The 21,377-nt window shown below is 36.9% G+C and overlaps 2 protein-coding genes across 3 annotated transcripts; both read right to left on the bottom strand.

Moving 5' to 3' along the window:
- Positions 1-1,051: 1,051 nt before the first annotated feature.
- LOC129274707 (tRNA N(3)-methylcytidine methyltransferase METTL6-like) lies at positions 1,052-6,318 on the bottom strand. Of its 2 annotated transcripts, XM_064108319.1 has the most exons (7): positions 6,250-6,316; positions 5,909-6,104; positions 4,704-4,952; positions 4,161-4,292; positions 3,413-3,583; positions 2,510-2,651; positions 1,052-2,134 (listed from the first exon to the last, which is right to left on the bottom strand). In XM_064108319.1, exons 3-7 carry the CDS (start codon positions 4,944-4,946, stop codon positions 1,983-1,985), a joined length of 840 nt encoding a protein of 279 aa, XP_063964389.1. In that variant the 5' UTR covers positions 4,947-4,952; positions 5,909-6,104; positions 6,250-6,316; the 3' UTR covers positions 1,052-1,982. The 2 variants fall into 2 exon arrangements, with proteins under 2 accessions (XP_063964389.1, XP_054767441.2); XM_054911466.2 differs by lacking the exon at positions 5,909-6,104 and having other exon boundaries at positions 6,250-6,318.
- A 2,990-nt stretch (positions 6,319-9,308) lies between these two features.
- On the bottom strand, positions 9,309-21,348 carry LOC129275235 (uncharacterized). Its single transcript, XM_064108758.1, has 6 exons — positions 21,088-21,348; positions 14,159-15,761; positions 13,249-13,368; positions 12,401-12,509; positions 11,514-11,614; positions 9,309-10,740 (listed from the first exon to the last, which is right to left on the bottom strand). Exons 1-6 carry the CDS (start codon positions 21,222-21,224, stop codon positions 10,639-10,641), a joined length of 2,172 nt encoding a protein of 723 aa, XP_063964828.1. The 5' UTR covers positions 21,225-21,348; the 3' UTR covers positions 9,309-10,638.
- Positions 21,349-21,377: the final 29 nt, after the last annotated feature.

The raw sequence follows: 21,377 nt of genomic DNA, 5'->3' as shown, positions 1-21,377 counted from the left end.
CTCTTGATATGCATCTCTTTCCCATTATCAAATTTCTTGATATCTTGCTTCAATTTCTATCCTAATTATCCTTCCCACTTCTTTTCATTCCATTGGATTCATTTGTTCTCTCGCAAACATCTCTCTTTCAATTTTTCTTGTTCTTCCGTATATGTGGGCATTTCAAAAAGCTGTTTGCTTTAAGTTATTCACGGCTTTAACAAACAACTGGTTAAGGCCGTGAATAACGACTGGTAACCTGTAATTTTGCTTGAGACAACATGGTTTCTTTGGTGTATCAAGTCGTAGGACTGAATTTCTTAAATGCCTTCAAAATTGTGACCAGTAATTCACTGGCATGAATTTAAACTCGCATATATACCGGATGTGAATCACAAACGTTAAGAATATGACTTTGCACAAAGGAACTAGTCACATGTATAGTTGTGCAGAACTTAAAACAGCTTTCAGAATCACCTTCCTGATAATAAATGCTAGTATTTCTCACTCTACCCTTCCCCTATCATTGCAGATTTCAATTTTCCCTCCACCTCCCAATATATGTCTTTCTTTTATTCATAAACATATCATGACAATTTTAGATTCACTCCTCTAAATTTGTTTTTTGTTGTCTTCCTTTCATTTCTCTCATCTCATGTCTGGACATACTCCCCCCCCCCATCTTTCTTTCCAAACTTGAACTGCTCTCTCAGAATAAACGTTTCTATCTCTCCCCAATTATACCTTTTCTCTTGGTTTCCCTCACATACATGTACTTCACTATCAGTCTTTATGAAGGAGTGTTTTACTAGACCTTTCTTGGGTGGTACAATCAATTCTTTCACACAATATAATACAGATTCACTAAGATTCATATAAACACAAGGGGAGCATTTCATGGAGTGACTTGTAAGAGGCCAATCCGATGGAAGGATTTCAGAAGCTTGTAACAGTTATCAATGAAAATAAATGACAAGATGCATTGACAAATGCTCCACAGATTTTCTCACAAACTATGCAGTTCCTCTCTTCCCTTAAATGAGACAAACAAATATAAAAAGTGATTCCTACCTTATAAAAATATGGTCATATTTATTGGACAAAATTTCTCAAAAATGCGTATAGAAAAGTGAAGAGTTTTACAAAGAGAATTCACCTTTCTCATGCCTCTACATCATCCCACCTAGCCTTATAGCAAACTTATAGCCCCAAGACAGCTAATATCAATCACGCTACCATACATCTCAGCAGACTCGGCTGCAAGAAGCACATCTTCATAGGTACTCCATAAAGGCTGGAACTAGATGCATCAAATGTATTATTCTACCCAGTGTGAGACAGAAGCTGTCCTGCAGGAGTACCACAATAGTCAATGAGAGGGAGGAAGACATTCAGTCTGTAGTAATTCTGTGTTGGATTCTCAACTTGAAATCAAGAACAGGCAGTAGGGCGAAACATGCTACGGGATGCAATTCTTTGGTGTTCCACTGTCAAATTTGTCATTGGTGGTCTTTTCAGCAGTGGCAAAGACACCACGACTTTAGTGTGGAACACCTTTTTTTATCAATGGTGAAGCTTCTACCAGATCATCTAGGCCGACAGTCTGCTTGCCTCACAATGGAGAATTCTGGTTATATTCGCAAGGGTGTTTGCACGTCATAAGAGCAAGGGCTCTTGAGATTTGCAGCATTTCTTCTCGCTTCTTGCGATTCCCAACCCGCCGTATTCTATACCAGCCAAATGAGAGAGAGAGAGGTGTTTATTACAGCTTCGAGTCATCAGTTCAACTATAAGCTCATATTCCAGCAGACACAACATAATAAAATCAATCTATAACTCTTCTCCATTCTGACACCCTGAGGGCCTGGCAAGAAAGCAGAAGGTCCAATTTTCTTAGTCTTTGGTATAACCTGGCTGGTGTTGGTGCTAGGTTGGGCAGTTTGAGTCTTTCATAATTTCTATAAACCATCAATAACATAATTCTTGAAGTCTCCTAATGAGTGTCATGAATCCTCTCTGGTTCTCTTCACAAATTTACTCTGGACAAATACCCTGGGTACAGAGAGTCCTTCTTTCTTGTTGACCGTCTCTCTGTGGACATACTCGTTGATGACCACATCAAAACCAGCCTTGAGGAAAAGATCTGACAGCAAATCTTGAGGGAAAAAAAAAAAAAATATATAAAAAGAGGAAAAATAGTTCAATATTAAACACACCCATGTACCAAATGCAGTGTGAGAAGGTGAAGCCTGCAGACAAGATAAGATGGAATGCGAACTACAAAATGGTAAAACATAATAAATTGTTACTTCTTGCTATAAAAGAAAAGAAGAAGAACACTTAATAGCTTGGCAAAAAACATGCAAGCTCTTATTATGTTACTTGCAGACACTCTTCTGATTGGTTCACATGTTTGAGCATTCAAGGAATTCCTTCCTACAGGGTACCCATTTAATACACCTTGGTGTAGACAGAATAAGAACGAATGAGCAGTGGGTAGGGGGAGATGGGGGAGTGGGGGCAACTGTACCTGTAGAAAAGTAGTATGCTCTCGTCCCATCCTGCCTCACATAGAAGTTTTCACTGAGTTTGTGTCCCTTGCTGAACCTAAGCATGGCATGGTCATAGAGTCCGTAGTCTCTGAACAACACCAACCCACCAGGACATATCACCTGTGATAGTGAAAGGAAACAATTGCATGGAAAATTCTAATAACTATTGCAAACACTTCTAATAAACAATAAATTCTATTATGGAATGTTTTACAAGTTGAAATTTCCATGGTGGATTTGCTTGCACCGGGAAAGAGTATCAAACTTGGTCTAGATATCCACTTCTTTACAGTGCCACTGCTGCAAATGAAAATAACATGCATAATTGTAGACATGGATCGGAGCCTCTTTAAATCAGAAAAACAACCAGAAATATTTTGTAAAAAACATCTTCAACTCTGTTCATCAAAGCACCAGTATGCTAAATTTTGTAACATTGTAAACTTAAAAGGTATTGCAAGAAAACTTATTTGCTATTACAAATATCAATTGCTAAAATAATGTACTTGCTGTATCAATATTATCCAAATTTATTGATGCTTTCTGTAGCAAGAAGCAGATAAGCGATCAAACATTTTCCAAGTGATGCAAACTAATGATTGATTCTCTGACCTAAAAACTAACTGGCAAATTATCTCTTGCAGTACCCCCTTAGTCATTTCTTCTTTCATTGTTTTGGGGGGGATTTTTGCTCTTGCCATTATCTGTCAAAATTCTATCTTGTTGGGATATGCTTTATGCCAGCAAGGCATTTCAAGAAACAGGAAAAGGAAGAGCAAAGATGGATATCCCAATGTAGTTTAGAAATACATTTTGAACCTACATTAAATTAACTTTCAAACTGAGTATATTTTTTAATTGCCTTTAAATACGGTATTTACCCTGTGTATATTTTCTATTGACTGTAGCATTTTATCTGGATGGATCGCTGAGAGAACAAAGAACATGGTTGCCATGTCAACACTGGATGCAGCTATGTGATTGGTCAGATCATCACATGTGACGTCACACTGGAATGCATTGATACGAGCTGGGTTGAACAATGAGTGCTCCTACATCATGGAATAAAAGAAAAAAAGCCACTATGAGTTTAATGGATATGAGGTCCTGCAACTCTGAACAAAGATGAAGATATTCTAAGGGAACGAATTGACTCATCTAAAAAAAAGCGTCTGCCTGTCGAACCAAATACCATGGGACTCAATGAGCTCATCTAAGCATAGGTTCATCGCAGAGGGATGACTCAATACAGCATTGTGTGCTAACCTGCCCATCCCAAGTTTCATAGATGCAGGCTACGTTAGAGTGGAAAACACTCCATCCCTCAGACGGGACATACGGGAGAGTCACCACCTTTGCATCTTAAGAACCCACTGCACTATTGGTATAAATAGTGGAAAAACCTGGTGCCATGGTTAACCTGCACACCCACAATGAGATATTAGGAAGAAATGACAGTAATTCCTACTTCATATTTTGCCTCCCGTGAAAAAAAAAATGATGGTGGTGATGGTGATGATGATGATGAGGATGATGATGGAGGTGGTGGCGATGACACTGATGATGGTGGTGATGATGATGTGGATGATGGTGGTGGTGAGGGTATTGATGATGATAATGAGTTCATACCTTAACAAACTGCACAGCTCTTGGAGAGAAATCACAGCAGTGGATGAAGATATCTGGACTAGCATCTAGGAGAGGGTAAACTGTGTTGCCAACACCACATCCAACTTCTAATAGTGATTTTTGTTTTCCTTCCTGGTAAAAGAAAAAACACAATTTAATTTAAAAAAAAATCATATGAACCATCAATAAAACTGAATGGGCAAGTCAACCCTGATATTAAGTGTGTGATAATTCAGAAAAATTAATCAACATAGAGCTTAGAGGTTTGACGAAAATCCACCCCAAAGTAAAAGAGTTTCGATTTTTTGTTTTGACTTTTTTACATTTCAACGTGAGCAGTTGCTCCATGTGCCAAGTTATAAAATATTCAATTTTTAGTGATTCAAGATTACTGAAATATTTTTTCTCATAATTTTCATTTGAGAAAGTAAAGTTTTTAATTTTTAATTGAATTAAATGTTGATGTGAATAATTTTCAAGTTTCAAGAAAACTTATTTGACATGAATTTTGACGTCTTAATAAAAAAATCAAACTGTACTTACTTCACCCTCTGACATCAATTCCTCAAACTCTCTGGTTGTCCAGTGTCTATCCTTGAAGAAATTTGTAGAGTTCCTCTTGTAGAAGAGATCCCAGTTCTTTTTGGCCTCTATCTCCAGCTTATTCTGCTTGAAATCTGAGACACAAGTTTGGTCTTCAGCAAGCCTTTGTTTCTCATTTTCTGTGAGTTCTCTTGGGTAGTTTGTAGCTACCCATGCACCTCCATCTTTTTCATTTTCCATCATTTTTACCTATGGAAGACAAAGACAAACAGACAATGATTTTTTTTCCTGAAGCTCTTGAAAAAAGGTCATTCCTAACAATTCAACTATAAACACCAGTCATGTTTCCAAAATTGTTATATTTTTTTCCCCAAACAAAACAGAATTATATCTCACAGACCCAACTCCTTTCGATTCAAGTGAATTCAAAGTGAAGACAGGCTGATATGGAGACAAATGAAAGACTACAAAAACATACATGGCTTTTACAAATTTCTCGCAAGCAATCGGCCCACTGTTTTAGAATGAAAAAAAAACAAGATGGTGGCGTAATTACAGTACAAGTCCATATTTCCTCCGCTAATCAGTGATTTTGTTTTTGAATTCTAAATTAATAATAGGGCAATACTGTTCCTAAAATTCACACTTACAGAAGTTAAGTTCTAAATATTCGGGAAGAAATGTGTAGGCGTAAGTTCATAACATTTTGTCAAGATAAAACATTCAGAAATGCCAAATTTGAGTAGTCAATTTTTCAAATTTGCTTTAATAATCAATGCTTTTAGTGGGCATCAACAGAAAAGACAAAGCTGCTTTCAATGTGGATGTTGTTGTTTGGTCTTTAACGGCGCTCTCATTAAAAAACATGAAAAAATAATAGGATATGCCGCGCCAATCAAACTTATTTCTATATCAAATTTTTATTTCATTTTATTATTTTCCGTAGATAAGGCCTTATATTTTAAGATTTGAGAGGTATAAGGACGTTTAATTGGCACCTAAGGGTTCATTACATGCCGCTGCGCACATAAAAATCAAGCCATAGGCTAGCTAGTACTAGTAGTAGTACTAGGACCTACTAGTACTAGTATAGTAAGTCGTGTGTTGTGGACACCAGAAGTGGGATCCCAGCATGCGTGACCCACTAGTTAGAAATCCACTGCCAAACGCGGTTCATGGTGCGAGGTTAGTATACTAATACTAACCTCGCAATACGTGTGAGTGTTTAATTGGATACTTCAGACAGGATACAAAGAGCACGAGCGCCCCGGCCCAACTAACGTGATCAGCATACTGAGGTCTGAGCATAGAAGACGGCAGTGCCGCCCGCACTCCTGGCTGAGGCTATAACGAGGTGGCCGCTCCAATGCCGCTAGCGGGCTCCGCTTCGCGGATGACGAACTACGTGACATAAATTAAGTTAAGTGACAGAGAAAAGCATAAGTAAGTGAATCAAATGAGCAGTAATGTAATGGAAAAGATATGCCGGCATCTTTCACTAATAAAACATGAAACGAGAAAAAATGATTTGGTCGAGTTTTCTTACAGTTTTCTGAGATGTTTAACGAAAGTTCCTCTTCGTCTTCGACTTATCGAGCCTCCCTTGTACAGCCACCGTATCTCCAAAGATCAAATTGAAAATGAAAAAAAAAAAAAATCGCAATTGAAGGGGCGGTGCTACGGGGGGGGGGGGGGGGGGGGGGCAAGCTAAAGAATAAGAGAGAAAGAAAATTGAGAAGAGGAAAAATAGTATATGAGTTGTGTAACTACTTTTAGGTCATTTTGCACGCCCCCTCCCTATTACAATACCCCCACGCGTGCTTTATACCCCTAGTGAACTTGAGATATGCTAAAATCCCCCTTTCCTAAATGATTCATTTGGTATTGTTTCACATTGTACAAACCCCTCTCGTCTGTGCATGCTTGCATCCACTCTAAGACCTCTGGACGCTCTGCCCCTTTCCAAATAACCAGCTCGCCCTTCTGCATGGGCTCACCCACCCCCCTTTCCCGACTGGTCTCACATAACCTTGCTTATTATTTCTTCAACTGATCGAATTGAGCATTTCACAAGCTAAGTTCTTTGCATTATAGGCTCCTAATTATTAATCACAGAAATAAATATAATGTACTTTCAAATGTGCAAAACTTTTGTGTTGGTATTCATTTACTCTCAACATCATCATAGAAGTCGAAGCTTTTTTCAAAATTTAAATTAAAGGTAAAATACAGTAGTTGCAGCAAACAATTATTTCATGAGAAAGTCATTGAAATCAAGATTAATTGTCAAAATATTATCATACATCTAGACAGGGGAAGATCCAGGATTCCCCCCCCCCCCAAAAAAAAAGGTTTTTAACTAAAAAGGACATTTCGTCCACAAAAAAGTTCGACAAGCAAAAAAAAAAGTCTTCACTTTCAAAAGGGGGGGGGGGCACACTTCTGTTTCAACAGCATTTTTACATTACAAATTTCAATTGTGCTTCTCAGAAGGGGGGCAGGCCAGCTTTGCCCCCCCCCCCTAGATCCGCCAGTGCATCTAGATCTGGTACATTCATGTGAACTTATCTTTGTGAAATTATCTTTGTGAAATCTTTGCTCAAAATCGATAATTCTGATGATCACAACACAGAAAAGCATATGTGAGACAAAGTATTAATATTGCTTCCAAAAATACCCAACATTTGATGGAATTCCGTGCTTATTTTGCTAATTTCTCAGCAATTACACATTTTCTTCTGGAGCTATTTGACACATATTTTTATTCATATATATACAAACACTTTGGTGGTTATTTCATTGGATTCTGTTCGAACTCATTTTGTGATTGTTACCACAACTGGTATTTATCTTTAAATTCAACTTGTGTGGAATTCACTGTCCTTTCTCATAAAGCAATAATCATAACATACAAACAAAAAATAAAGAAAATATAAGTGCCACAGCTGTTTTCCTCTTCAATAAGTATTTATTGATGTCCAAATTTGTTTGCAGATGTAGAGATTTTGATACACAACAAACAGTAATCATAAAGAAAGTCTTTCTTTTTAATGAAGGCACTTTAACAAGTAAAACATGGATACTGGAACGATTTAAAGGGGAAGTTCACCCTGAAGAAAATTTAGTTGTGAAAATAGCAGAAAAAATAGTAAAAAATATTGGTGAAGGTTTGAGGAAAATCCATTTAAAAGTAAGAAAGTTATTAGAGTTCAAAGTTTTGGATTTGTGACGTCATAAACGAGCAGCTGCCCCATGTGTTATGTAATATAAAATGCATGAATTTCAAATTTTGTATGGTTCCTGATGACTTAATTTTGTTTTCTATTCATGATCGGGTGTGAAATGATTTGTCTATTGATATACAAAAGGTACAGTGAAAACCATTTTCAATTTTCTGAGAAAATGACATTTCATTGATTTTTTTACCATTCGCTATGTAGGAATGCTGCTCGCATATGACGTCACAAATCAAATAATTGAAATTATAATAACTTTTTAATTATTTGATGAATTTTTCTCAAACCTTCGGCAATATTTTTTTTTTTTGGCTTTTTTACAATAAACTTTTTGTCAGGGTGAACTTCCCCTTTAATGATATTTGATGTTATAGTGCTAGCGGCCGGAAATCATTTGGTTCAGAAGATTGGTTTATCTTAGGGATTGGAATAATTGTGGAGGTTTTCCACAATTCAGGGATATAACCCCTATCCTTTTTGTAAAGAACCTGAGATATTTTACCTTTCCATCCAATATATCCCCCAAAACATATCATACATACATGCACTTCAATGAGAAAAATGTTTCCTCTCATCAAGAACCAGTGAAAACTAATTAAATTTATATTAAGTGACATTTATTGAATTATATTGTGGAACAACTATATGATGCCACACCCACTCAATCAAATTTCATAGATTTTTGTCAACATTTCATCAATATGTTTCTCCCATGTTTCTGTTGCTTATTATTAAAACTAAGTTAATGTCAGGGGGATTTACCAAGCTTCCTTTTTAACTTTTGTGGATTACATTCATTCATTGGTTCAGAGGAAAATGCACCTTCACAATAACTTTTATGAACTCCCCCAAAATCCCAATATCCCACCCCCCCCCCCCAATATCAGAAGTGAATTTTACACTGTCCATGTAGTACTAAGTAAATCTAAAGAATTAGTTTACATTGAATTTCCAATGTAAGACATGCATACAATAATAAAGTACACCTTCAAAGGCAGTACAGATTAATATATTAAAAATGTCAATAAATCAATATCAAGATTCACTAAAATGTCAAAAATGAAATTTGGACAAAATATATTTACATGATTTCAAACAAGGAAATACATAAATAGAATAATGAATGTGTTTAATTTACAATGAATCATAATCAAAACTTAAAATCAAACAAAGCTCAATTGCACAGAAAATTACATATAATGTACAGGAAAGTTTGGACCAACAATGGTCTCATGATCGCTTGTACAACTAAAATAGCAAATTCAATTGCTAATCATAGCTTTAAACAGTGGACTTTATCAGGACTATGTACATAATTCATTTACTTATTTTTGCTTACTTTTTATTTTTTACTTTTCTGTTTCTTTTTACTATTTATAATACAAGGAAATACAGATATGTTCTGCATATATATTTTCTGACATGATAAACGTTGAATTACCATTTCATTTGCATGAATTAAACGTACATGATTTTGTTTCTAGTCAAAGTGGATTATAAAAGTGTATCCATAATAGATCATTCTGAACAGGTCGAAAAGCATGTAAAAGTTGGCAATCATTTCACAAATTGCCTGACCTTATTTTTTTTAAAAATATCATTAGACACCCAGAATTAATTTTTTACGTTCCATGGCCAGGGCTTCCATTTACAACCCTAAATTTCAATTCCAGAGCATAACAATTTCTGAAGCCAAAGAATTTACCTTTCCTAAGACCCTCAACTTTGCCAAATTTACCTTTTTGCATCACGGCACATTATGTTAGAGAATCTCTATGGCAATGCTCACAAGATATTGGCCAAAATGCAATTTTGTATGTTTGTCATTTTAAATTCAAAGTGATTCAGCACCCCCAATTCATAACTCAATAAACAAATTTTGACATGATTCTCCCAAAAGGATTAAATATCAGCGTCTGCTACATGTAGATGTTACCTGGCTCTAGGCTGTCTAGAATAGAGCTATGGAAGTCAATTATTAATTCTTTTTTTTCTTTTTTTTCAATTTTTATTGATCAAATAAAACACAATGTCAATGATTAATTCTTTGTGACTGACTCTGGGCATTGAATCTGTACAGATAGCTCTCACTTTCACTCTAAGATCAAAGACTATTTACAGGTTCAAAACATAGGTTGTCTGGTTCAAGGGTATCATATACGTAATATGTCCTTGATATTAAATAATCTGTTGGCCAAAAACTGTCCAAGGTTAAGATTTCCAGACACATACTCCCTCTTCTTTATTTTTATTTCATGATTAAAGTGTTTCAATTAGTCTACTATAGATTCTGTGAATTGTCTGCTGTCAAAGAGCAGCCAAGCTTCTTCTGCTCTCTATCTCAGATCAGCAAATAAGGATTTGGTGCATGGTCCCATTTCATAAAGACTTTGTTATAATAACCAATGCACAATTTTTATAACAGGTTTAATACTATCAGCCAATCAGAATAAAGGATTTCAGTAGCTTTTCACTTACTGAAAATTTGTAAATATAAAAAGTTTTTTGAAACAGGCCCCTGTTCTATAAAACAATTAGGCCCACATGGGATGTCAGGCTCAAGGCTTTCAGGAATGCAGCAAAGATAGTTACTGACTTAAAATTCTTTGAATTGGCCTGGACATGAGATCATCAGCTCACTAAGACCTGTCATTCTCCGTCAGTGATCAGCTAGGTGTTTTGTCCAAGCCCCTCTTAATTCAAAACAGGAGATGCTGTCTAGCTCGAGGCTGTCCAGAATGCACTGATGATGATGATGATGGCTTCAGACCAGTCCCTAATCTGTTGGAATTGTGGCATTTCTGCAGAGGTCGGAAGGGTAAATTTTATAATCAAATGGGTGAATTAAAGGGATATTGGTGGCATGTTATTCAGACAAGATTTTTTTTAAATCAAAATCATCTTAATACACATGTATTATATATGAATGAAAACTTTTAATAGTCTGCAAAGCTTAGATGATTCCCTAGCTGAACAAAATACTTGCATTTACAATGAATGATAAAGGTAGCTGAAAAGGTGACTATAACCAGGAAAACATTAAGTGGAACAGAACCTTGATAGGTAATTCCATAATAAGGTCAATTAGTGGAGTCCTATTGCATATAAGCAGGGAACTGACATCATACGCCATTCAAATTATCTAAGCTCTAATGACACCATCTGTATATTGTCATATTTTGCTTTATAAAAGTATATTAATGTTTGTGTTATACAGGGTTTAGGACATAACTACTGTACATGTATGATATAATCAAGTTTAATATCACATAAGTGAGAGTTGTAACTGAGGATGTATAGGATTTATAACAATTTCAAGCACTTTGGATGCCTGTATAAATTGAGTATCATTTAATCACCACACACGAACTGTAGGGTGGGGCTCATTTGAATCACACCACATAGATAATATTAGGTCCCCGTAACACAAATTAACTTGAAAGAGCAATTCTGATTGGTCCTAGTCAGCCTACCGAACAAAATGCACACGCAACAATGATCTTGATAGGTCATTTCATTTTTAGCGACTTATTGCTAACCTTTGTATATGGGGCCCAGATTGAACTGCACATACCTTTGAGAGAATAGTCTTTGCTTTACATCGAGGTCGGCTGGGACTTGACAACTCTTCAATGTTTATGATCAAATCCTCATGCCAGTGAAGACGAGAGTGATCTGAAACAAAATATGACAAAAATATGATGTTTATGTATAATATAATCATTGAAGTCTGTGAGCAAGACTACACTTTATGTGGTTTAATTCTGAATGCATGAGCCAATCAGGAGCTCCTAAACCAAAGCTTAGTGCATGATTTATACAGTTGAAAAGTATGATCGATTGTACACAATGTTCAAGTGTTAAAAATTGGTGCTATGCGCTTACCTGTCTGTTTTGAGTCGCTAGTGATCAGATAATGCCAAGTACCTCTGTTATTAGTTCTTGTTCATGTAAAATCAGTAACACATCACACATCTTCAAAATATGTGCACAGAATTATTATAAAACTTTAAACAACACACAAAAAGAATCAGACTGCGGTTTACACGCATTAAACTGTTTAGCAAGAATCTTCAATCTTGAAGGAGGCAGACATAACCAGAAGACTCCTTGACCCGTATTCTGAACTTTGGTTTAATTTAAACTCTGGTCTAAAGATGTGGTTTAACTATGAATAGCCAACTGTGACAGGTACCTCTAACAGTGCAAGTTCATTTCGTCAGCTCATTTGAAATTCAAATCATTCATAAGTGACCGGGAGTAATTACTGAAATAGTTCTCTTCATCATTAAAACATGAGGAAAGAGCCAAGTAAAGATTATAGATAGGAAAATGTAAATGCTATTTTGATATTTTTGGCTTCCCATAAGTCTGGCCCATACTTCAATAATAGACCATTGTTTATGTTAAACCAGAGTTCAGATTAAATACGGGCCCATGTATTTCAAGAACTATACCTACCTCTGTGGTGGATATCTTGTTGACAGGGAGACTGTGTACGGTCTGACGCAGTATGCTGACTGTTCCTAATGGTATGCAGCTTGGTCACCACCTCCAATTCACGTTCAGTCTAATATAAAATGTGAAAAATTCTATTGTTTGTGTGTTGTGTTTATTTTTATTGAAGCGCCATGAGCACGGAAAGGTGGACCTGTGCGCTATATAAGTAGCCACCATTATTATTAATCACCTGCAATATCATGTCATCATTTATCTGTTCTGTTGGATTTTTCATAAAGCTTTTTGTAAGTTACAAGAGACTTTAATAAAAATGACTGGTGATCCTATCTTCGGTACTAAATCAACACCAATGGAAATCTGATGAGTAAACATACAAGAAAGGATCACCAGTCATTCATAAAGAAAGAAGCTTGTAACTAATGAACATCTTTATGAAACACCCACCTTTTCAGCTCTAAGGTTGTGTTGCAAGTCTATTCAAAGATAAAAGAAATCATAAAATACTTTCTTTAACAATTCAAATGATCGCCTTTTAAAGTTGGCATTTTTTTTAGACCAGAATATGCAAAAATGTGTCATATAATGTATTTCTTCTAAGTACAACTGATTTCGGTGGACCCAAAAATCTGTTGTTGAATCAAACTTTTCTTAATGTCCATACAGTAGATCTGATAAATCATATGACATCTAGGGCCAGAAACAAGAAGCTTAGCGACTGATCATACAGTTGATTTGTACACTCAATTGCACATGGTGATCAATGAAATCAATTGTAAAAATCGGCCCTTACTATCAAGCGACAAGCCTTGTGTCACAGGGTCCCCTGACCATTACCACTCTGAACTCACCAGTGTAAGGGCAGCAGGACCGTCACACCCTTGGACTGGTAACCGATCAAACATTGGAGTCATGCCTCTGGCCATGTTGCTCTGTAGAGCAGCCGCATTCTCAAGCTTCATGTTAAAACACTGTAATAAGAGTAAATGACATCAAGAGTTCAATGAGATCCAGAGAGATAATCCACAGGGTCTATGATAATCAGAGCAACACCTTCAATGTAAACAATAACTTTGTACTGTATGTAGAAAAAGAGTGCATGAAAACACTGTCTTCTCTACTACGGACAAAATTTTACCCCCACCCCGTGGTTTACCCCACCTCTCCCCAAACCCCAACTTCCCCAAGGTCCCATTAATCTTAAATGTACAGTAGCCCTTCTTACATGTAATAAAAAAAATCTTTAAAAAGATTCAAGATTTATTAAAACATATGATCACAGCTTGTTAAGCTGAATTGACAAATGATTTACAAAAAAGCATAAAAATACACATAAAATCAACAAAAAAGTAATGTTACAAAAGAATCAAGAAATTACAAAGACAATTACGGTATAATCATGATAATAAGTGATCTTAGTTTTGGAAAGCTTTGAAAAAAGTACATATGTTGGAAAAAATTCACTAAATATAAAATTATTGTGATGTAATAAAAAGGGCAAAGATGTAACAATTATTGAAGAATGAAGATCATATTGAGCGAATCTTGTTTTATTTACTTTACATATACCGGTAAGTCAAATTATAGAACAGAAAAGAATATGCAAGGTACCTGTAGAATTCCAAAACTGGATAAATGAGACAAAGAATTTTACTGTACTTCACACTTCACAACCAGAATATATATTGACCGGCTTTGAATGAAGACTTAAATAACCTCCATAGTATCTGTAGGTTTTGATTGTTACAGTGTACTACTCACCTTCTCATTATCTTCTTTTATTCGCTGCTGAAGTTCCTGCTTCTCTGCTCTCAGGCGGGCCAAGAGGGCTCTCTTCTCATCAATCAACCGCTGACGACTAGCAGCAGAGGGTGACCCAGGACACATCGGCCTGTTGGAAACCTGGAGAACCCTAGGTGATGCTGCCTGCTGCACATCAACTGGTGGAAAATTCAGGAACTGCTTGTTACTGAGAGCAGCCACTCCTGGTGAAGAGATAGATGATAGAACCCTCAACTTGACAGATGGGTCAGAAGATACATGTAGTGTGTTTGATTGATGAACTGGATTGACATTCTCCTTGTGCAGAATGTTTGCTGAAGTGCAGACACCTTGCTCACTGTCAGTTGCTTGGTATGAATTTCTGACATCTGATGGTTGCTGAAACTGTGGGACTGATCCTGGGGTGGCCAGTAAGTCCTGATTCTGGGTAAACCCTCCGGCCGCTTGAGAGGCAGACAGATCATCCCCTTTCATCGCTGGTTTTCCAAAGGCAGAGTTCCCATGGTAAAAAGCAGCAGATGGAACAGTATTTTCAACCACTGAACAGTGATTTGTTTGACGGGCCACATCCATTCCTGCTTGCAAATTGTCCATTCCCTCAACCTTATACATAGGTACATGTACAGGAATGAGATTGATGTTGTCAGCACAAACTGGCTGCTGCATTTGGACTCTCTGTACAGTTGTTGGAATTAACAGTGGGCTTGAATAAATAACGGCACTCTGTCCAGAAGGCAAACATGGGGTTGGTTTCATTTGAATAGTTGGTACCATTTCTGTCAAGGAAGACGATTCAGCTTGATCAGTTGGCATTGGCTGGTGTTGGGAGGCTGCTGCAGAATCCATTTTATCAGTTCCTTCATCTTCCAATGGCTCATCAAGGTCATCCTTAGAAGACTGCTTTGGACTAACACCTCCAGATTTGTCACAACTGCTTAATTTTGTTTCCTCTGGTTGCAACAACAAGAATGATACCAATTTGGCATCCTTACTTGCTCCTTGATCCATGCCAACAGTCTTTGTATCAGCTGACTCTTCCCTAATTGCACTCTCTGCGGCATTGAAAAGCTCCACACTGCAAGAACTGTAACCCTCACTCACCACTGCAGCTTCTGCTTGTGGGGACACAGTGACCAGACTAAATGGTGGTGCATTCACACTGACAACTGATTCTGAACTCCTAACATTCTTCATACTGGGTGATGGTGTATGGTGTGTGAACAGGCCTGTGTTACTTGCTGAATCCTCTTTTAAAATTTCTCCATTCTTTGTACCGGGAGAGCCAATGCCACTTTCTAGTTCTACAGGGGAGATGCTATGTGATGACATCAATGATGGCAAATCAACAAAACGGCTTCCCTCACTACCATCAAGAAGGACATCGTCATGAACCATTTCCAGTGAATTTTTAACTTCAGCCAAGTCTTCCTCTTCCTCCTCCTCTTTGCCACACTTGCTTCGGAACCCAGGCTTGAAAACTTCCGTCTTTCTTCGCATCTTCCTGGATTTGAGTTTCTCCTTATCAGTCATAGGTCCAAAGAAGATTTCTTCATCTTCATCATCCAGCTCGTCTATCAGCAATCTGTAAATAATTTGAAGAATATATTACTTCATTTAAATTTTTGTAAAGCTTTTATTTTCTAAAAGGCTACGCCTACAGCTTTAATATTTTTTCCATATTCATCTATTTCATACAAATAATGAATAGATTAATAAATCAAAGACTGTACTTACACAAAAATGACAAAATGGAAAAAGGGGGATATTGGAAAATTTAGATTAAGAAGATAATACATGCATGTACAGGGGTGTAGTGTTGAAAAACGGAAAGATGTGTGAATACCATATTGAAGAGAGTAAGAGTCAAAGAGATGAAATTAAATAAATTGGACAATTCAATTAATTACAATTTTGGTAAAACCCAAAGTCCCAAACAAGGTGTCAATAGAATCACTGTCATTCTTTCTGCCAAAAAAAACATCAGTGTAATCCATAAAATGAGTCTTCTTCAGTATTATTCCTCTTCTCTACTGTACTGAACTCTCGCTCTCACTGACACTGTCAGACTCAAACTGAACATTAGTTAACTCAAGTCAAGTGAGAAATGTCATCATTAATCATGGTCACAAGGACAAGGTCGATCAAGATGGAAAAAAATGGAAAAAAAATGTTGTGCTGGCATGGCCATGGCTGGACAAAATTTAGACCAAAAGCTTCAGTCTCTATTATGAGTTATGTTTGCTGTTCTGCTGAACTCCGCTGGCTCCACTGAGCCTGGAGGTAAAGTCATATATACTCTACGTATGGTCACTCCCCGAACCATACGTAGAGTATATGACTTTACTCCCCAGATGCCTCCAGGCTAGCTCCACTCACCAAAATACAGAGACCAAAGTTGTAACTCGATCTGCACTACTCCCAGTACCAATTTGAGGTCCAAACATTACATGTATGGACCTCATAGGCGACATCAGTAGTATTTTGGGTTAGAAATCTTTGAGAACAGGATATTTCTATATAATATCACAAGTAGAAGCTATAATTCGTTTCTTTTATTTAAATTTAAATTTTAGTGTGTAAATGCATTGTTAGCAACAACAAAAAATGAAAGAAATTAAGGGAAACTTACATTTTGACGACTTTTTCTTGATTTTCTTGGCAGTTGCTCTTCACTTCTGACTCGCGATCGGAGCTGATATGCAGATCACGTGATACGCGTTCTCGTCAGGTGATCGGTTGGTTATTCTTTTCGCCAGACGTTGATAGTTATATATTTCATAACGCTAGCATTCATCGTAAATTTAGGTGAAAGAGATTGAAGTTAAACAGCGCAAGCTTTAATTTTTTTTTTGAATAACGTTTAATTGATTGCACAAGTTTCGCCTCGGACATGTAGGATCATTTGGTCCAATAATGGCGTAACGCGTAACTACGGGGGGGGGGGGGGGGGGAGGGGTGTCCCTACCACTACCGTCCACAAGCCAGCAATTATCTTTTTTCTCTCTTTTTTAAAACCAAAATACTCCCCCCCCCCCAGAAAAAAAGGAACCAGGGTTAAAGAGAAAGAGAATAATGATGGAATAAAAAATAATTTATTTTTTCAGCTTTTACTGTTTTATTCGACTTATAATCAAATATTAAATGGGGCTTAGAACAGCCTTTTTGAAAGTCAATTAATAAAAAATATTCCTCCTCGGGATTCGAGCTTTCATGAAATATCAATCTTTTTCATAACTACGAAAATATTTTAAATGTCCAAATTTTGTATTGGTATATAAAGCTTTAGCTCATGCGTTGCGCCCATCTTATTTTAATGATGAGATACAATTTTATGCTTCTAATGAATTCCTAAAAACACTAAATTCTCAGATCCTTTCGCAATCGAATGATTCGATTAAGCTAATGAATGTTTATTATGTTTCATGAATTGTTTAAAAGGTGTCTCTCTATCAGTTTTGAATATTAAAAAAAATGCCAGCTCGTGCTTTTTGCTCGCAATATTTTGATTAGTAAGAAGTTCTTGTGAATGTGAGTTTGATAGATAAATAACTAGAGAGAGGGGGAGGGGTCCCTCAGCTACTTGTCCTCGCTTATTCCCAATTTTTTTTATTATGCTTGTGTTGTGAGTGTTTCAAAGTCTTTTCTTATTTTTTTACCCTTTTTTATTTTCTCGGAGCTTCCCTCTATTTCTTTTAACCCTTTTTACTTGTTTCAATTCTTTTATGTTCTCATTTCATTGAAAACATAATTATTAAGCTGACGTAGAAGACTTTATTACGAAATTTTGATATTGTTTTTTCTTGTTTGTTTGGCTTTCTTTTTTTCTTCTCCTCATCCTTCTTTTTCTTCTTACTTTTTTCCATTTCCTTATTTTCTCTGTTATTTCAATTCATGAGGCATCCGCCAACTTATATACAACATCAAACACATTTAGAGGCGGATATCCAGTGAGGGGGCGTGGTGGTGTGCCCCTCTGCAAAAGGAGGAAAATATGAAGGGAAAAAAAGAACTGGAAGGGGAAAAAATAAGAAAAAAAGAAAGACGATGATGGCAATGATTATGATGATGAAAATTATCTTGGTGAAGATGATGGTGGTGGTGATGGTGGCGGTGATGATGATGATGGTGGTAGTGGTGATGAAGATGAGAATGAAGTTGGTGATGATGATGATGACTAGATGTAATTTTGTCTTTGAAAAAATTAAGTAGTGCAAAGGTGAATTCATTTAAAGTTTATTATGAAAATAGCAGAAAAAAATAATTTGAAAAATTGGTATGCGTTCGAGGAAAATCCATCCCCCACCCCAAAAAAAAAATTAAAGGTGAGATTTAAAAAAAAAATTATTTGTGACGGCGTAGGCCTATGCGAGCAGCTTTAGGATATAATTATGGTAAAAAAAAGTAAATGAAATGTCAAGAAATACATGATAATGACTTTTATTGTACATTCAGTATTTCAATAGATAACTTCATACCCCTACCCGTTCCAAAAAGAAAAAAGTGGGTCATTACGGACCATTAAAAATGGGAAATTTTGGCATTTTATATTACATAGAATATAGAGCAACTGCTTGTTTATGGCGTCACAAATCAAGCATTCGAAATTCTATTTACTCTAATTTAAAGAAAAATAATAACACCTTCACAGATATTTTGAAATTATTTTTCTTATATCACAATCTTTTTATCAAGGTGAAATTCCCCTTTTTTATAATTTACAAAACAGTATCAGCATGATCAGTGTGAAGCGGTAAAGCATTCACCTGATAAGTATAGACCTATCTATAATTCATGCGGCACGCAGCGCGTGCGGCAATGTTTAATAATATATTGCTGTGAATAGAATGAATGTCATTAAAAACATAATCTCACAGATCAAATAATGCCAGCACGACGCTCGAGTTGAAAAAATATATTTTGTGCCCTGATAATTTTTAACCCTAACCTAACCCAATTTCTAAGTATTTTTTATCATAAACAGGATAACTATAGACAATTGATTGAAAACTTGATATTCTTTTGCGAAAATGAATATGAAGGACAACTTTTAAGAACACAGCCCGGAACACAGTTTTAGAGCGTTAGAGCGCGATTTATACGGATTTATACCTACAACCGCTAAATCCTCATGAAGCAGTTGGAACATTTCCTGATTCAATCAGCTTAATAATTTTTGCAACAGGCGCCAGTCCAACAAACAGACAAACATTTGCCCAAACGGACAACATCTCAACCTCTGCTCATTTCTTTTTGCACGGGCACATAAAATCTCTTTTCTCCTCCCTTTTATTTTCAATTAATTTATCTTTCGTTCACTTTATTTCTGTCCTCTTTTCCCTTCTATTTTTTTCTCGTCTCACCGCTTTTCCTCATCCCCCGACGCCCGTGCAGATTCGCAAACAATATCAAGAGTAGTGTTAGGCAAGGGCGGAAATCTCTCCCCAAAGGTAGGGGGACTAGGGGCTGGAAAATTTGACAAGCAAAAAAAAAAAAAAAAGGTTTATCACCCCAATTAAAAGAAGGTCATCTTGACCAAAAGAAATTTGACAAGCAAACAAGCCCCCCCCCCCCCAAAAAAAAAAGGGCACCCCAAAAGTAAGATCGTCTCTTCCAAAATACATGTTTTATTTCGATTTTGAATTAAAAGACCAAAAATAGTAGAGGGGCATTTCATAATGTGCCCCCGACTATTTTGGGTGAGGGGGACATGTCCCCCTGGGATTTGCGCCCATGTGGGTGGGGGTGATGCGCCTCTCTTTCAGAATCATTATAGAACAGCTACGCCTTGAACACAGGCAAAAATGCCTAACGATTTCTCCACGGCATTAACAACTCTCGTAAGGGGCGCTCCATTTATAAATAAAGTTGCATATGTAGCTGTCTACCGCGACAGGGCTAGTCGCAGAATTGTAGCCAGAAGCGTGGGAAATTGCCAGCAAATTCAAGAAAAGAACCGGTGAGTACCGATTTAACAGTACAAATTTATTTAGTAACATATATTGAATTATAAGAATATTTATTTTTTCGTAAAGCAAAGCTTAGTTGTAAGCTAGGGCGGCCCAAATGCGCGTGAGTGGAGTCCCAGTTTATTAACACGGGTAAGTATTGGGGTGTCGCCTAGAGTGATCTGCACAGGGATTCAATGGCCATATGTTTAAGTATTAAGTTCGGATATACCAGGAAGCGGCAGTTGCGGGACAGCCGAAGTAAGTCACTGTTTTTTTCCCCCTTTTAAGTTTATTTTTTCCCGTTTTGGTGCATTTCACTTTCAGGCCAAAACGGAATAATACCGGTAATCTTTATTTTGGACAAGTTATTTAATTATATATTTTTATGAAATAAAGACAAATATCGATGAGCCCTGACAGGGGGATTAACCTCCTAATGGTGGCTGCACAATAGCGAGCCATCTGTGTACGAGGAGAACAAAAATAATGATAATAATGTTAAAAAACTCCTCGAAACAGACGGCTGCCAACAGTACTCATGCACTCATCCTACGAACGAGGTTATAATATAACCTCATTCTCGGGTGTATACTCTAGCATGCACAAAAAAGAATCGACTATTTTCCTCCCCTTCCCTCACCCCAAACATCATGACCTTATCAGTTAATCGAACTAGATCATCGATCAAGTGTGATACTTGACATAAATGCAGCTGTCTAGACTCTAGACAAAATTAAAAACATATTAAAAAATCTAACCTATTAACGGTAGTCTACATATTTTCTTGAGTTGATTCAGTAAAAAATTGTAAAACTATTTAGAGCCAATAACAATTTGTTGGGGGGGGGGGGGCTAGGCCCTACATGATTTGCCAACTGTCAGCTGGGCATCGCAAGACAGCCTTACGCCAGCGGATCAGCGCCGGTGGGACCGGGCTGGCGCCGGGTGACCACCACTCACCGTTCTGCTGCTAGTTTTGGTTCGCCGAGTTCAAGCTCGGCAGTCGAGCCGAGAAGCACGGAAGCGTTCGTGTTCATGGTGTTCGTGGCGTTCTCCAATTGCGAACCCAACATCAACTTCTGCTCATGTACAGCCATCGTAATTGTTCCTTTCAATGGAAATGCGAAAGTTGTTTCAGCTCAACATTTTGCAAATTTTTGGCAAATATCTGCAGCAGAATTGCTGTTGATGTGTGAAACACGAATTTAAATCTCGCGCATTAATTATGCGACCGCATCAACATGTCAAAG

This window comes from Lytechinus pictus, chromosome 13 (genome assembly GCF_037042905.1).
Source record: "Lytechinus pictus isolate F3 Inbred chromosome 13, Lp3.0, whole genome shotgun sequence".
NCBI lineage: Eukaryota > Metazoa > Echinodermata > Echinoidea > Temnopleuroida > Toxopneustidae > Lytechinus > Lytechinus pictus.
Note: the sequence above shows the minus strand (reverse complement) of the source record. Positions and strands in the feature narration are given on the sequence as shown.

What these genes read in the sequence shown, in the direction of transcription:
- LOC129275235 (XM_064108758.1), bottom strand. Translation starts at nt 21,224, where the DNA reads ATGGCTGTACATGAGCAGAAGTTGATGTTGGGTTCGCAATTGGAGAAC. An exon ending in GTCCTGCTGCCCTTACACTG is followed by an intron (nt 12,510 to 13,248) that starts GTGAGTTCAGAG and finishes ATTTTATATTAG; the next exon opens with ACTGAACGTGAATTGGAGGT. An exon ending in CAAAGACTATTCTCTCAAAG is followed by an intron (nt 10,741 to 11,513) that starts GTATGTGCAGTT and finishes CGACCTCTGCAG; the next exon opens with AAATGCCACAATTCCAACAG.
- LOC129274707 (XM_054911466.2), bottom strand. Translation starts at nt 4,946, where the DNA reads ATGATGGAAAATGAAAAAGATGGAGGTGCATGGGTAGCTACAAACTAC. An exon ending in GAGCTGTGCAGTTTGTTAAG is followed by an intron (nt 3,584 to 4,160) that starts GTATGAACTCAT and finishes TCCATGATGTAG; the next exon opens with GAGCACTCATTGTTCAACCC. An exon ending in CAATAGAAAATATACACAGG is followed by an intron (nt 2,652 to 3,412) that starts GTAAATACCGTA and finishes TCACTATCACAG; the next exon opens with GTGATATGTCCTGGTGGGTT.